This window comes from Aythya ferina, assembly GCF_964211825.1.
Source record: "Aythya ferina genome assembly, chromosome: 5".
NCBI lineage: Eukaryota > Metazoa > Chordata > Aves > Anseriformes > Anatidae > Aythya > Aythya ferina.
Window position 1 is genome coordinate 4109239 of NC_140301.1, and position 16155 is coordinate 4125393.

The 16155-nt window shown below is 45.6% G+C and overlaps 1 protein-coding gene across 2 annotated transcripts; it reads left to right on the forward strand.

Moving 5' to 3' along the window:
• The first annotated feature begins 710 nt into the window (after positions 1–710).
• LOC311437979 (calcitonin) lies at positions 711–14467 on the forward strand. Of its 2 annotated transcripts, none has more exons than XM_084521851.1 (4): positions 711–851; positions 12563–12658; positions 12966–13097; positions 13928–14467. In XM_084521851.1, the coding sequence occupies exons 2-4, from the start codon at positions 12573–12575 to the stop codon at positions 14124–14126; spliced, it is 417 nt and encodes a 138-aa protein (XP_084377977.1). In that variant the 5' UTR covers positions 711–851; positions 12563–12572; the 3' UTR covers positions 14127–14467. The 2 variants fall into 2 exon arrangements, with proteins under 2 accessions (XP_084377977.1, XP_084377976.1); XM_084521850.1 differs by lacking the exon at positions 711–851 and adding an exon at positions 11592–11638.
• Positions 14468–16155: the final 1688 nt, after the last annotated feature.

The window sequence follows — 16155 nt, forward strand, 5'->3', positions numbered from 1 at the left end:
CCCGGAGCCGCGGAGCGCAACGGAGCGGAGCGGGGGCACCCGGCGGACCCGGGGGCGCGGGGGGCGGCTCGGAGGGAGGCTGCGGTCCCGCCGCGGTGCGCACCCGAGTGGGATGAAGGTGCCCTCGCTGCTCGAGGGTGCCTCCGTGCGCACACCTGCGACAGCAACAGCCGCTTATGTGGCGCCGGGGAAGCAAAATCCCACGGCTGGGGGTGTTTTCCCCCATCCCGGGGTAGCTGCGCGCTGGGGGAAGGCCCCCGGTAGCTAACGAGCCAGCGCGGTTGCTGCTCAGCGGGACCATACCTCGGGAAAGGGGGCTGGAAGAGCACGGGATCGCTTAATGCAGAGCTAAGAAAGCAAACCCGACGTGCGACGTAACAGCCTGCCCAGAGAGTTCATAGAAAACTCCCCTTTGTTTCCACTCACGCTGATTTTCCTATTCCATCAGTGCAACTTTACACTGGCAGTAAACCTTAGGCACAACAGAAGGATTGCTGCAGGGTTATAATTTCTATACCGTGTGTTCCCAGCTCAATCTTTCTTCCTTTCTTCCTAATTTAGTTTCTTTTTGTAGATTTGTAAGAATTCTGCCATCTCAAATGATAAAGAATTTATACCCATGTACTTAATTACAATTCATAACATTACAGATCAAATACGTACTTGATAATCTAACTATTCAATGCTTAATTCTCAGTACGCTTCTGTGATGGGACATTCTGTTTCAAATGTGGCATTTGTGACCTGAGAGTACATGGCACGAAAGCTGAGGAGGGATATGTTGCTCAGAAGGCAGGTGGTGAAGAAATCAAACATAGCAAAGGCCACTGCTCTGCGGACACAGAGAGGAGGTAAGAACTGTGGCTGGAATGGGGAACAAGGAGGGGAGCTGGGAAGTGACCAAGTACAGTGTTTTGGCTGCAAGAAAGCAGCGAGGCTTTATGGCAATCAGACAGGCTACCTAGGTGCTTGCTGAATAGGGCACAACACTATAAAGTCTAATAGGAGAACAAGATTTAGAGACGGTCCTTGCTCATAATTGCCTGGGATGGGCAGACTGAGAAGGAAAGATAAATGTCACTTAGGTACTACAGAACAATATGCCAGTAACTTTTATTGAAGGTAAGTGCAGCAATGCTGATCCAGTTTTCTCAGCCAGACTTGCTGATGCCTGTGTGTTGTCATGTGCTGAAGGCTGGATGGGGGCTTGACCAAACTCTGTGCTGGTTTCCATGGGTCAGTACAGTGAAAGACTCTGATTTTTGGGTAAATCTTCATGCAATGAGAAGTCAGTTCCACAGGCCTCAGCACCTTTCTCAGCCCTAGCTGTAAAATGCCTGTAAAATGTGTTTTAATGACAGCCTTCCATACCAAAATTTCATCCAGTTTCTCAGGATACAAAGAAGTGGTTTGAGCACTGTTGGAAATTTATTTTTTCATTCCACTTATTTATTTGTCCTTCCTTTCAATATGATACTGCCTGGTGTCTTGAATTATTTTGGCCATATCTGCAAAAATGTCAGCATTTCAAGGTCAGAGGCCTAAGATTTCTCACAAGAGGGCAAGAAATTCAGCCTCAGCTTGGCTCCAGCCAGAGGCAGAATGAGGAGAAATGGCCAAGGATTAAAATTCACTGTGCTTGAGCAGCTGTTCTGAAGCATGTGAACTCAAATGGATAGATTCAAACATACTTAAGTGCATACATTTAAAAAAAAATAATAAAAATGGAGGTCTCCAAACGCTTTTGCTCGGCAAATTCAGGTGAACAGAGCTACACAGACTGGTTGATCAGAAAAACAAACTTCAAAATTGTGGGAGAAATGCTTATTCACTGCCTACAGACAATTACACAGGGCTAACTTGCAAAATGAAAATGATATTGATTTTCATGGGAGTAAAAACATTAATATGCCAAACACACCATGCAATTATATAGTGTATAATTATGTGGTGTCATCACAATCTCAGTTACAAGGAGGATCATGATTTCCACAGCATCTGTGTCAGAAAAGAAAAGACAGGTGATTGATAATTTTGGCAGCAAGCATTCTGAAGAGGAAACAAAACCTTAGGAAAGACCTAAGAAGAGAAATAAAAAAAAGCATACTGAAGAAAAAGGCTAAATGTTTGGCTGTAAATCAAGAAATAGACTTTAATTAGACTTTCCACCTGGGGGAGGGTGATGAACAAGTGGAAAGCTTGCGGGTGAGGATTAAGGGGCAGGCTGGTATAGGTGACACTGTTGTGGGGGTGTAATACAGGTCACCAGATCAGGACGATGAGGTCGATGAGGCCTTCTACAAGCAGCTGGAAGTAGCCTCGCGATCCCAGGTGCTGGTTCTCATGGGGACTTCAATTATCCAGATATCTGTTGGGAAAGGCCCCGCACATGCAGTCCAAATGGTTCCTTCAATGTGTTGAAGATAATTTTGTGATGCAGGTGGTGGAGGAACCGACAAGGCAGGGGGTGCTTCTGGACCTTGTTCTTACCAACAGGGATGGGCTTATTAGGGATGTGAAGTTTGGGATGCAATGACCATGAGATGGTGGAGTTCAAGATCAAATTTGGTGGAAGAAGTAAGGCAAAAAGTAGGATTGCTACCCTGGATTTTAAGAGAGCCAGCCTTGACCTACTTGGGGGTATCTTATGGCTAGATTGCTAGAAGGCAAGGGTGCTTGTGAGAGCTGGGCAACATTTAAACAGCACTTCTTCCAAGCTCAGGATCGGTGCATCCCAAAGAGTAGGAAATCTGGGGAGGGGGTCAGGAGACCTGTGTGGCTTAGCAAAAGGAAGAGGAAGGTCAATGAAATGTGGAAAAAGGGCCTGTCCTCTTGAGAGGAGTATAGGAGTGTTTTCAGGGCCTGCAGGGTTGCGACAAGGAAGGCTAAAGCCCACCTAGAGATGAGGCTTTGAGGCTTGCAAAAGAGATAAAAGATAATAAGAAGGTTTTTTTTTGTTTGTTTGTTTGTTTGTTTTTTGTTTTTTTAAGTATGTAAACTGTAAAAGTAAGACTAGGGATAATGTGGGATGTGGGTCCCCTGCTGAACGAGGGGGGTGTCCTGGTAACTGGGGACGCTGAGAAGTCGGAGATACTGAATGCTTTCTTTGCTTTGGTCTTTATTTCAAAGACTTCCCCCCCGGGACTCCTTGACCCTGGAGGGGGGAGAAAGAGTCTGGGAAGTGGAGATCTCCCCCTTGGTTGACAAGGGAGTGGTTCGGGAGCATCTGAGTGGGCTCAACGCACACAAATCCATGTGTCCCGATGAGATGCATCCATTGTGCTGAGGGAGTTAGCGGAGGTAATCACCAAACCGTTCTCTATCATCTTTGAAAGATCTTGGAGAACAGGAGAGGTGCGTGAAGACTGGATGACAGCCAATGTCACTCTGGTCTTCAAGAAGGGCAAGAAGGAGGATCCAGGAAACTATAGGAGGCCAGTTGGTCTCACCTCTGTCCCTGGAAAGGTGTTGGAGCAGCTTGTTCTGGATGCCATCTCCAAGTAATTGGAAGAGAATAAGGTTATGAGGAGTAATCAGCATGGATTCATAAAGGGGAAATCGTGCTCAACCAACCTCGTTGCCTTCTATGATGGCATCACCAGCTGGGTAGATGGGGGGCGAGCAGTGGATGTCACCTACCTTGACTTTAGCAAGGCTTTTGATACTGTCTCCCATGACATGCTGCTAGCAAAGATGAGAAAGTGTGGGATAGAGGAGTGGACAGTAAGGTGCGTTGAGAACTGGCTGACTGGCCGAGCTCAGAGGGTGGTGATCGGCGGCACAGAGTCTGGCTGGAGACCTGTGACTAGCCGTGTTCCCCAGGGGTTGGTGCTGGTCTGGTCTTGTTCGACATCTTCATCGATGACCTTAATGAGGGAATAGTGTCTGCCCTCACCAACTATGCCGATGATAAGAACCTGGGAGGAGTAGCTGACACACCAGAAGGCTGTGTTGCTGTTCAGCAAGACCTGGACAGGCTGGAGAGATGGGCAGGAGAAAACCAAATGAGGTTTAACAAGAGCACGTGTAGAGTCCTGCACCTGGGAAGGAACAGCCGCATGGATCAGTACAGGCTGCGGGATGACCTGCTGGAGAGGAGCTCTGAGGAGAAGGACCTGGGGGTCCTGGTAGATGACAGGTTGGCCATGAGCCAGCAGTGTGCCCTGGTGCCTAAGAAGGCCAATGGGATCCTGGGGTGCATTAAAAGGAGCGTGGCCAGCAGGTCAAGGGAGGTGATCCTCCCCTCTACTCTGCCCTGGCCAGGCCTCACCTGGAGTACTGTGTCCAGTTCTGGGCTCCCTGGAACAAAAAAGACAGGGATCTCCTGGAAAGACAGGGATCTCCAGGGATCTCCGGAGGGCCACAAAGTTGATATGGGGCCTGGAGCATCTTCCCTATGAGGAAAGGCTGAGAGACCTGGGGCTGTTCAGCCTGGAGAAGAGAAGACTAAGAAGGGATCTTATCAATGTTTACAAGTATCTTAAGTGTGGGAGACAGAGGGGTTTGGCCAACCTCTTTTCAAGTGGTTTGTGGGGACAGGACAAGGGGCAATGGCCACAAAATGGAGCACAGGAAGTTCTGCACCAACATGCGAAAGAACTTCTTCCTGGTGAGGGTGACGGAGCACTGGGACAGGCTGCCCAGGGACATTGTGGAGTCTCCTTCTCTGGAGATATTTAAGGCCCGTATGGACGCCCACCTGGGTGACCTGCTCTAGGGAACCTGCTTTGGCAGGGGGGTTGGACCCAATTATCTCTGGAGGTCCCTTCCAACCCCTACAATTCTGTGATTCTGTAATTCTGTGTGATTTAATGTGGAGGAAAAACAAACAAACAAAAAACAGACAAGATTTGAGAGTTATCTTCAAGCAGGGGAGAGAACAATCAAAATTGACCTTACCGTAGCATTTAGCCCTGGTGATGGAGTAAACATGGTGGTGCTATCCACTGTAAGAGAAGAGATTTGAAACTGAAGAACATCGTTGCAGAGCTGTAAAATCAGATTTGGTCAAGCCAAATGTAAAAGGTGGTCAATCAGACAAGATTAAAGACCTGAGAACCTCTAAAGGATGCGTGATTAAATGGAGGAAAAAGGAACAGCATGGATAAGTATGACTGAAAGTTGTCAGAAGTAAGTGATAAACCATTGTGGACAGATGAAATCACTTAAGAACAGAGGTTTAGGGATGCAAGACTCCAATGGGCTGTCCAAGGGCAGATTCCTTGCCAGTTCCTGACTGATTCTTTTTTCATTCTTTCATTCTTTCGAGAGCATGGGGGTAGCGTGTGCTGAATTGCTACTTTGGGAAGGTTTTACTCATCTTAATCACTGATGATCAAATGAGCAAACTCATAGGATGAGTAAAGGTTTTTTTATTTCAATTATAAAAAATGATGGCTGAGTAAAGAAACCCATTAAAGCATGTATCTTTATTAAATTCTAAAACATTCTGGTCATCAAGATTTACAATTACTTCACATCATAAATTCTATAAGGAGACAGTAGAGTAACAGCAGATGATTACGTTTCTGTCTTCTCAAGAAAAGCAGAAAGCAATTCTTTGACAGGGAATGACTATGCATTTACATAGCTTTGACTTTTGAAGGAATTTGAAGAAACATACCCATAGATGTGACTGTTCTTTCAGTAACAATATGAAGATCCTGATTAAAACTCTGTTACACCCTTGAGAGAAAAATGAAGTCATTCCCAAGTTCCATCAAATATTTTACAAACCTGTACTCAGCTGCAGTTTAAAGCAGACTTTGGAAAATGAAAGAAATCTATATCAGCATGTGTGAAACGTGCATGCGTCTCGGTGACAAAAATAATTTCATGAGCCCACTGACAAGTTTAGAGTCATGTGCAGACATTACCTATTACAATTACATAACTCTTTGTAGCATGTCTCTATGCTATAGGTATATATACCTGTTCATCTCAGTGAATGCTGAATTACAGTACCTTCTTAGCTAAACCTATAATAATGATGGCACTTTATGATTTGCTAAAACAGAACAACCCATCTAAAGTTTTCTCCTGTGAATTTGATGTTTGGTGGCTGGAAACCAACATCTCCTTAATCACAGTTCTACTGTGCCGAAGCATTTTATGTTGTCGGTCAGATGCAGAAAACTATGATAGTGGTGTAAAGATTGTGCCTTTAAAAATAATTTTGGCATATTTTATTTGCTGGCTCTTATGTTTTAATCTTTCAAAATATACTTAGGTCAATTTAATGCAAACAGTTAGAAGCATGTCTTTTTAATTGATGTTCTCATATGATTACTGGTTCCCAGAAACTCCGATATAAGTAGATTAGCAACTATTATGATAATAATAGCTTTTTCCTTTATGTACTATTTACCAGCACTGTAAGTAGAGAGATTTATTTTGGTACCTAGTACAGGTAAATCTTTGCCCAAGTGGCTTTTGTTAAGAGTCAAACAATTAAACAACCAGCTCAGGGACAATTGCGTTTGGTCCTCCTGATTCTGGTGCCATTACTGGTATCAACAAGGATGTATAGCTGTAGCAGCTGATATTGTTGGGGCAACTGAATGGTCCCTGAATGGGTTTATAAAACCATTAAGTTATACTGTGGCTTAATCTGACCTCAGTATTATCAGAACAAAGAATGTAATAATGAGATGAGATCTTCCAGGCTCCTTATGTCTTGTAAAGAACAAACATGGGATTAACTTGAGGATCTACAGTATATTTTCTCACCAGATTTTTGCTGACGTACTCTGATGACATATAAGATAGTAGCGTAGCACTTGTGTAAGCAATTCAAACAAAGTTTTATGACAATGCTATTGCTTAACGAGGTTAGTTTTCAGCTCTGAGGTTGCTTTCCAGATAAGGAGTTTGTTCAACTCTTATCTCAGCAGCAGAACGTATGAAGTGGGAACAGGTGCCAATTCTGAAATAGTTTCAGAGTGAGACTCTCCGCTGCAGTTTGTCCCTTTTGTGTTGCTCTGGTCATGCTGCAGGTCTGCCCTGGCTGCATTTGGAGAGCTGAGAATTCCCCTTGAGGGATTTCCATTGTCAGAGCTTTGGAGCTGCAACCAGGGACAGAACTGGCTCTGGCTGGAGTGCAGCTTAGTTTTGCCAATTCTCGAGGATGGAGGTCTTGCCAGGTGGCATGAGCTAGGGCTGCAGCCTCTGCAAGCCTGCACAGAGGCTGAGCTGTGGTTATGCAGGACAAAAGATGGCGAAGCCATAGCCAGCTTCCTTGCAGTCTGCCACTTCTCCCTGTCCAAGGGAACTGCAGTGCAGGACGGTGTGACTCGCTTTGTTTTAAAAGATTATTCTGCACTGAATTTTGAATATATACAGGGAAACTGCTTCAAAGCCAAAGCTCATTAGGAAGGTTTCAGTGAAATTAAAACAATCCAGCATTGATCTTCTGTTTAAAATGTCTTTCATATTTCAGTCTGGGAGCTTTTCGAAGGCATTTTGAAAGAACTGAATTTGCTTCCAGACTGATTCATAGATTTCTCAGTAATTAGCTGAATAGCAGTTCCATTTTTGAGAAAGTACTTCCTGAAGCACCCTGAATTTTGATGTCTGTTAAAAAGAAAACCATTTAGTGTTGGGATATATGTCAGTGTTCTGTTTCTCACTAAAGCACTGCATTTTTCTAAAAAGAGGCTCTCATTGTTTTGGCCAAATTTAAACCAAACTGCAAGATTTGTAGGACGGTCAAATATTTTTGTGGACAAGCTTTATGTGAGCTCACACTAAACCTGAATATGGCTTTCTGGAGGCCGTTGGAGCAGAATTAAGCAAAGGATCAGATCAAAGGGAAGTAACATCTCCAAGAGCAAGCGCTAACAAAAGTTTGGATGATAGAGGTGTTACGTTTCAGAGTTTACACAAGTCTCTATCTATTAAACTTACAGAATCACAGAAACTGGAGATGGAAGAGTTGAAGAGAGCAGTTTAGTTGATCTTGTTCCATCCCCAGAGCTTATCAACTATGTATGTCACTCCTGACAGACGTTAGACTACCATGCCATACAACCTTGCAGTGAGAGAGATGCCGTAACTGCAATCCAACCTGTTGTTACATGTCATTAATCTCAATGTGTCAGTCTTTCCAATGTGTGGCATCTCCCTCCCCTGTTTACTTTTAAGCACATATATTTTTGCTGTTTTAAATATAGTACCAGTGTGTAGACTCATGGCAAGTATTTATGGTTTTGGTATCACACTTTTCTGTAGTCTTTCCTTTTTTTAACTGTTTCTCCAGTCTTCGTGTCTTCTTTTTTTTTTTTTTTCTTTTTTTTCTTCCTCCTAAGTCATGTTATGGGCTTTCTAATAACTTATTTTATTATTATTATTATTTCTGGACTTCTCCACTTTACTTGAGTCTTTTTGAGCTATCTTGTGCTATCCTGAACAGAGTACATTGGCTGAGACCTTATCAGCAACAAGCAGAGTGTAAGGATTAGCTTTCAGGTCTTAAATATGATACTCTTGTTATTGTACAGCTTTCTTTTACAACAGCATGACGTGGTTAACTGTGGCTCAGCTTAGGTATTTTTTCTGCAGAATGGATTGCAATCGAACATTAGAAAGACACTTTTGTGGGAGACACTTTCCCCTGCATGGTTTGTAGTCTGCTTAAGTGGAAATGCTTTCTGGACATTCACAGAGACAGGATGCTGAATTAGACTAGGCACCCACATGAAACACAGACAAGCAGAGACACAGATAAAGACTATGTGATTTTTATAGCTGGTTTTATCATGAAATGTCCTGATCTACAAAAGGTTTGGCTGGGTGCTATGAAAACCATGCTTAGAGAGAGCAGAGAGATGTGAATGATGCTCACCTGCCTCAGGAATAACTTACTGCATCTGTGGGTTGTGGCATCATCCCTGGCTTCCCTTCCTTTTTGAAGAGTCCTCTCTTGTCAGGTGTGAACCATACTTGGGGATGGAAATTCTATCTGTGCAGCTCACAGCCTTGTCTATCTCGAAGAATTACTTTTTATAATTGAACAAAAATTGCAGTGTAATATATAAATGTGATATTTTTGTTTAACAGCGTGTCACCTGGCAACATTTAAGAACCTCACTGCAGTGTCTATGGTTCGTTGGTATAATGGAAACGTGTATAGTAGAAAAAAATGGTTGCACTTTAAAATGTATTGGTAAAAAACACAAAATAGTAGAATATTGTAAGAAGTTCTATCAAGTGAGAAAGTCACTTTAAAATAGGGCAGATTTTTCTTATTTCCTGAAAACTTAAATAAATTAGGAGAAGAGATTCCTTTTACTCAGATCTGTAGGATGTACTAGATAATCTGATTTCTTAAAAAATATATATTTTATAGCTCTTTAGTTTATTTCTTTTGAAACTGATTATTTTACCTGCTATATTATCAGGCAATGAAAAAAAGCGGAACAAGTTCCTTGTTTCCCTAATCATTTGCTTTCCTAGTGCAGTGCTCATAGGCACCCCTTTGTGCTAGTTTTTCCACGAAAACTTAACCTCTGGTTTTGGATTCATTTAGCAACAGGAGAGCTTTATCCTGTGGGAACTCTGCATCTTTTTGACAGCTCTCTAAAATAGACCAACTGATCTTTGGAGTTCTTTTTATTTTGTAAATTTTCTTCTCTGTCTTACGTATGAGAGAAGATAGGTTTGCAAGAAGAAAATAGATCTGATGAGACTAGCTGACGTATAATTGAGGAAAAAAAAAATAATAGAACAAGCCGGGAGTCCCTCCATTAGCTCTGGCAAGGAGCAGCCTAAGCGCTTGCCAACATCCAAGTACTATTTCATCTTTACGTGCACAAAACTATATCTATTGGCATTAATACCTGTTGCTGTAAATTTATGTTTCTTCCTGTGAAAGCCTGAAGTAGAAATGCTGGCAGCTGAAATCCTGCAGTCAGTGCATCCTGCAGGCTCCAGCCCGTGGCTGAGTTGCATTGGCAAGAGAAGCGCTTGGAGTGACTGAATCAACTGAAAGATGAAATGCAACTTGTTTTCCCCCTGAAGAACTGGAATACATTATTCCAGCAGGGTCGCCTGGATTTTTTGTAAGGTTAAACGAGGAATGTTCTGTGCAAAGTTAATAAATCCCCAAAGCAAATATCTGAACGATTAACTGTTAACAGAGGAAGGGGAAAGCAAGAGTGCAGTTTGAGAGGTGTCTGACTGCAAGTTCACTCATTTAAGTTCCCACACTTTACAGCTGCTGGTGGAGCTGTCCAAGTCACGCTGAAACAGCAAAGCCGACCGTTCCTTTAGGTGCTACCCGCTGTTTGCAAACGCAGCCTCGGAAAGGCTAGCTAGAAGGGATGCTCGTTGCGAGCCACAGACGTGCCATTTACAACGAAATTTCCAGCTGGGCGGGCGGGGGGCAGGAGGAGGCTTCGCCGGGGGGGCGTGCGAGGGGTGCCCGGCGAGCGAGCGCGGGGAAGCCGCAGGGGCGAAGCCCCGGGAGCGGGCTGGGCACGGGGCGCTGCGGGCCGGGGCGCCGAGAGGATGCTGCGACCGCGGGCGGCGAGGGAAAGGAGAAAGCCCCCAGCGGGTGCCCGGCGCAGCGACTCCGCGCTACTCCTTAAACTTCGAAGCCAAAAAAAACCTTACAGCGCGACGGCACCTGCTCCGCGGCTCGCCAGGCGCTACCCGCGCCCCCGGCTCCTCTAACACCCCCCCGGGGGCCCGCACCCGGCTGCCAAAGCCGAGGAGCGGTGCGCGGGGGCCCGGGCGGCGAGGGGCCGCGGTACGAGCCGCGAGAGGCACGGCTACCGGCCCCCCTGCTCCTCCCGGCCCCCTCGGCAAACATCCTGCCGGCAGGTGCAGCCCCGCCGCGCCCTGACAAAGGGCCCTCGGCGGGTGATGCATGGGGCGGCGGGCAGCTGCCCGGTAATCCGCTACCGCCGGCCCCCGCCCCGAGTGCCTTCCGTGCACCTGCCCGGGAGAGGCGCCCTTACTGAGGTGGCCGTGGTGATGAGGATGATGACGGTGGTGAGGATGATGATGGTGGTGAGGATGATGATGGTGGTGCTGAGGATGATGGTGGTGCTGAGGATGATGGTGAGGATGCTGATGGTGGTGAGGATGCTGAGGATGATGGTGGTGGTGAGGATGATGGTGAGGATGCTGATGGTGGTGAGGATGATGCTGATGGTGGTGCTGAGGATGACGGTGGTGCTGAGGATTTCCTCGAGGGGCGGCTGCCCAGGGCCCCTCGCTCCGCGGAGCAGCTCCGGGCTGCGCCCCCTCCCCGCCGGGGACCGTAGGGCTGCCGAGGGGAGCCCCTCCCGTCCTTGCCCTGCGCCCCTGCCCCGGCTTCGCGCCCCGGCCGCCCCCTCCCGCCCGAACGCAGCCGTCGGGGCGCCGGGGGAGCGGCGGGGATCGGCCCGTGAATGACCCCCCCACACACACACTCCGGCCCCGCCGCCGGCGGATTTTTGTGAATGGGACGGTCACGGAGCGGGGCATGACGTCAGCGCCGGGCCGGGCGGCGGGGGCGGCGATTGGCTGGCGGGGCCCCGCGGGCGCCCACGCAGGCTGCCGCGGCGGCGGGGATAAAGGGCGGCGGGCGGGCGGCGGGCGGCACCGCGGCTCGGCGGCGCCACCGGCCTCTGCTCCGCATCGCCCCGCACCGCCGGTAAGCACCGCGCCCTGCCCTGCCCGCTGCGCTGCAGCAGCAGCAGCATCTCCCGCAGCATCTCCCGCAGCGCCGTCCTCCGGGGGCTCCCCCGCGTCCCGTCTCCGTCTCCGCGCCGGGGTGCGGAGCTTTGCGCGGGGCCGCGACGCGCTGCTCTTCGCGGAGATGCGGGTCCTGAGGGGTGTGTGTGTGTATGCAGGGGGGAGAACTTGGCCCTCGGGCTCCCTGTCGCGGGGCAGCAACCGGGAGCTAAGAGAAGCGAAGCTCCTGGGGGAGTCGCAGGGGTGCTCATCGGAGCCGAAGAAGCCGGTGCTTCGAGGAGCAGAGGTGTATCTCAGAGCAAATCGATGAAAATGTCTTCTGCGGGCTTTGTTCTTGTGACTGCTTTTCTTACAGAACTTACTCTTTTTCTGATTTCAGAATAGGAATGCTTATTGAAAGTAGCTTAGCCTGAGCTGGGATATTAGCGTGTTAACTGCCAAGTAGCAAGCAGTTTTGGAGAAACCGCTAACAGTAGTAATGCTATACGCTAAGCATTTTTCTCTCTCTTTCTCTCTCTCTCTTCCCCCAACTCTTTTCCCGTGACTGCCCGTTTGTGATGGACACTCTGAATGACATTGTATGCAGTAGTTAGTTAGAGGACTGTGTGTTCAGCCAGTTTAAGAGAGAGTCTGCATTAAGTTGAATGCTGCTGTACAGAACTTCAACTCCAAAAAGCTGCATTTCTATCCCCCATAATAGCGCTAAGTTATTTTAAAATTCTGAGAAAACCAAAGCAAAATGGGAATGATCAACAGCAGTGAAAAGGTAATACTGAAAAGAAATGCTGTTAGCATTTGTGCTACTTGCAGTTAGGAAATGGTGACCTTATAGGATTGAGGGGATTGGAAAACAGCCATTGCTTGATGTACCTCTTTGTTGTAGAGAGGAAATCATGGTTATGCTGAAGATTTCATCTTTCCTTGCTGTTTATGCCTTGGTCGTGTGCCAGATGGATAGCTTCCAAGCAGCTCCAGTCAGGTAAGAAGCTGGTCCTGTTGCTGAGTGCTTGATCTGAATGGTATGGAAATATTTAATCTCCTTTAGAGACCTAGGAGGAGAAAGGGCTACCAAAAGCTAGCTTCTTCTAATGCTCTTTATGATACTGTCTTTTCTTAACTATGTATATAAACCACCTAATGCTGTGCATGAGCACAATTTACGTATTCGCACCGGTGAAAGACACTGTCAATGACACAGAGCAAGGCGTGACAAACTCTGCTCCCTGTGCATGGCTCTCTGTAGCAGACTGGGCTGTATTCATCCTGTTTTGCTTGCCTCTGCGTAGACCTGGCTTGGAGTCCATAACAGACAGAGTGACGCTCAGTGACTATGAAGCCCGGAGACTATTAAATGCACTGGTGAAAGAGTTCATACAGATGACAGCAGAAGAACTGGAGCAAGCCTCTGAGGGGAACAGGTAAGGACCGTGGTCCTGGGGCAGAAGAAGGGCACTTGAGCAGTGTTAGTGTTTGATACCCAGCAAGAGCCATCTGAGCAGACCCTCCACAAGCCAAGTAATTTATTTTTTGGGGGGAGGATGGGGGGTGGGGTTATGGCTAGCTGTAGTCACCTAATTGGTAAAGGATAATGCAGAAACATCCTAACAATGGCATCAGGAGAATGGCTTCCACCTAGTTAACCTGCTTCTATCTGTCTCTTACGACTGAAAGTGGAGGGCGATTTGAGCTTGAATGAGGGGGTTATATTAAAATATGACAGCAAAAGGTACGTTTTCCTAGTGGGAATGTTAGAGGACATTCAATCACTCTTGGATTCTCTGTCGTGAAAGTGCATGCTGTTGTAAGGCATGGAAAGTCCCTGGCAGAGGGGAGGTGTTCCTCCTAATGCACGCAGCGCCACTCTCCTCCCCTAGAGCAAAGGCATGCAAGAACATTTGCGTTATCCTAACAGGATTTGTATTGCAAGCATGGTGATGTATGAGAGACTAAACAGCATGCTGAATACATGGAAACTAAAATCTTTTTGTCCCCTGACTGTGAGCATCTGAAAGGCTAATTAACTTGCTTTATCAACAAAATGAATTCATTGGAAAAAAATAGTGTTTTATTTCTAACTGCATTTGTATGAACCTTCCTTGCATGGAATGTGATGTGGAGAGATTATTTTTTATATCTTTTTTTTTCTTTTGAGTTTCCTAACTATATATATTTATCTAGGGAAGAAATGCATGACCATGCATGTTTGAGATTATTCTTCTTTTGGGCATGTTTTTTTTTCCCCCTGCAGCCTGGATAGACCTATTTCCAAACGCTGTGCCAGTCTGAGTACTTGTGTGCTGGGCAAACTGTCTCAAGAATTGCACAAATTGCAAACTTACCCTCGTACTGACGTCGGGGCTGGAACTCCTGGCAAGAAAAGAAATGTGCTGAGTGACCTGGAACATGAACGCTATGCAAACTATGGGGAACCCCTAGGAAACAACTAGACATGCTTATTTCTGCCCTTCTCCCTTTTTTTTTAACCTGATGCATGTGGATCTAACTCTGATTGCTAACTTTGCTATGTTCTTTTGATTCTGTTTTTGACAGAGAATGTTTGAGATGGACCTTAATGTTAGGAAGACAGAACATAACACACATAACAAGCTAGGGGAAAAATAAATAAAAATGAACAGCACTGCATTGAGATTTCAAATGATTTTCTTAGACATTGATTTAAAAAAAAAAAGTCTAGACAGGGTTCTTCATTTCTGGCTACTAAATGTACGAGTAGACTCTTTCATGCCTGCCCATGCACTTGTTCAATAAACCTATTTTTCTATAAGGATTAGATCTGTTTGGTTTACTTGTTTTAGAATGTGAGACTTCTAGATAAGGCTAGAAATATTTTTACAAGTTCTATTCACATTCAAGAGAGGCAATGCAAGTAATTCTGGAATAACTTAGGAAGGTGATGAAGTGCAATGAGATAGAAATAGAAATCATACTCCTAAAATATTGCACCTGTGTAACCAAATTATGCATACAATCCTATTGGTAAAGATCCTGAGAAACAAAGGAATCAGGAAAGGCTCATACAGAGCTGTTCAAACTAGAATTGTAATCCTGTTTTAAACTGAATACTGAACACTTCCAGGTAAGAATTTAATGTTCTTTTCTTTTTTCCATTTAACTTTATAATAGGTCTTCACACCAGTATACTTGAAACCCAAGTGTATTAAAAATATTTATATTACTTTAAGACAATATAGCGTGTATGGAATGTAAATTAAGAGACAAAGTTCTTTTTGCTTAATGTTTAGATATTGTAGCCTCTTCTAAAAAATGACTTTCTTTAGCTATTTTCTCACAGATGTCACATATCCTTCTTTCCAGTTTTCCTGTGCAGCACCACAGCTATCCTGTAATCAGAAACCTGTTCCAAAACACGGCACTGATGTTATAAAGAATATTAGTTGTTAGTGAACAATTCTGTAATGATTAAATGAGCAAAATCCCTCCTTCTCCAAGAAAAAGTCCTTGCTTTAGTAGAAGACTATTCCAAGTAAGGACCATATGAAGGGCCATGAAGTCCTTTGTTGCAAAATTTTTATTAGAAGAAATCCTGATGTCACTGTACTATTTGCATGGCAATGTGCTGTAACAGGCTGGAGTCTGATGGCAAGAAAGGTGTTTCCATATTCCAATTAGCTATGTGGAAGTAGTATGCTCATGTGTGGTTCAGCTCTGAAAGAAGGGGTAGGAGCAAATGGTTGGCTGCTGTGCAGGTGCAGCCCTAGCAGCATCACTGGAAGGAGGAAAAAAAATATCAAAAAAAACAACTCCTGTTAGCCAGTGATGCTAGAATTTCATATCTTTTCTGGGTGTTATGGTGCTGACCTGAGAAGTTAGTGATCAACTTCTGCTACCATCCTTCAGCAGCACTGTAAACAAAACACAGACTTAAATTTTTGGAGGAAAGGGGAGATTGGTTAAATGCCACAGATCTGCACCTTATCAGCAGCTTTCTGCTAGCTGTGGTGACTTGCCAGAGGTAGGAAACAGCTCAGGCTTCCCTGAAAGTCTGGAGTGGTCCAATTGCCTGAGAACGTGGCTCAGCTACCTTTTGTAAACTGAGCCTGACACTTAGAAAAACATAAAGGTGCATCTTTAGAGCTTGTTAGCAAAGCTTACTGAAGCTGTAAGTGCTTGCTGCTCAGCAAGCCTGCTTGCTTTTATAGAAAAATCTTTCCTAGGCATATGGCCTGTTACTGACATTCTGTTGCATGCAGAGTAGATATGTTGGGAACTAACATTTGTTTTCCTTTCAAAAAGCAGTGTAACAGCACAGAAGAGGGCATGCAACACAGCAACCTGCGTGACCCATCGTCTGGCAGACTTCCTGAGCAGGTCAGGAGGAGTGGGCAAGAACAACTTTGTCCCAACTAACGTGGGGTCTAAGGCTTTCGGCAGGCGAAGAAGAAGCATTCAGATATGAAGAGCTGAATGGTAATGTGAATATGGTAACTACATTGC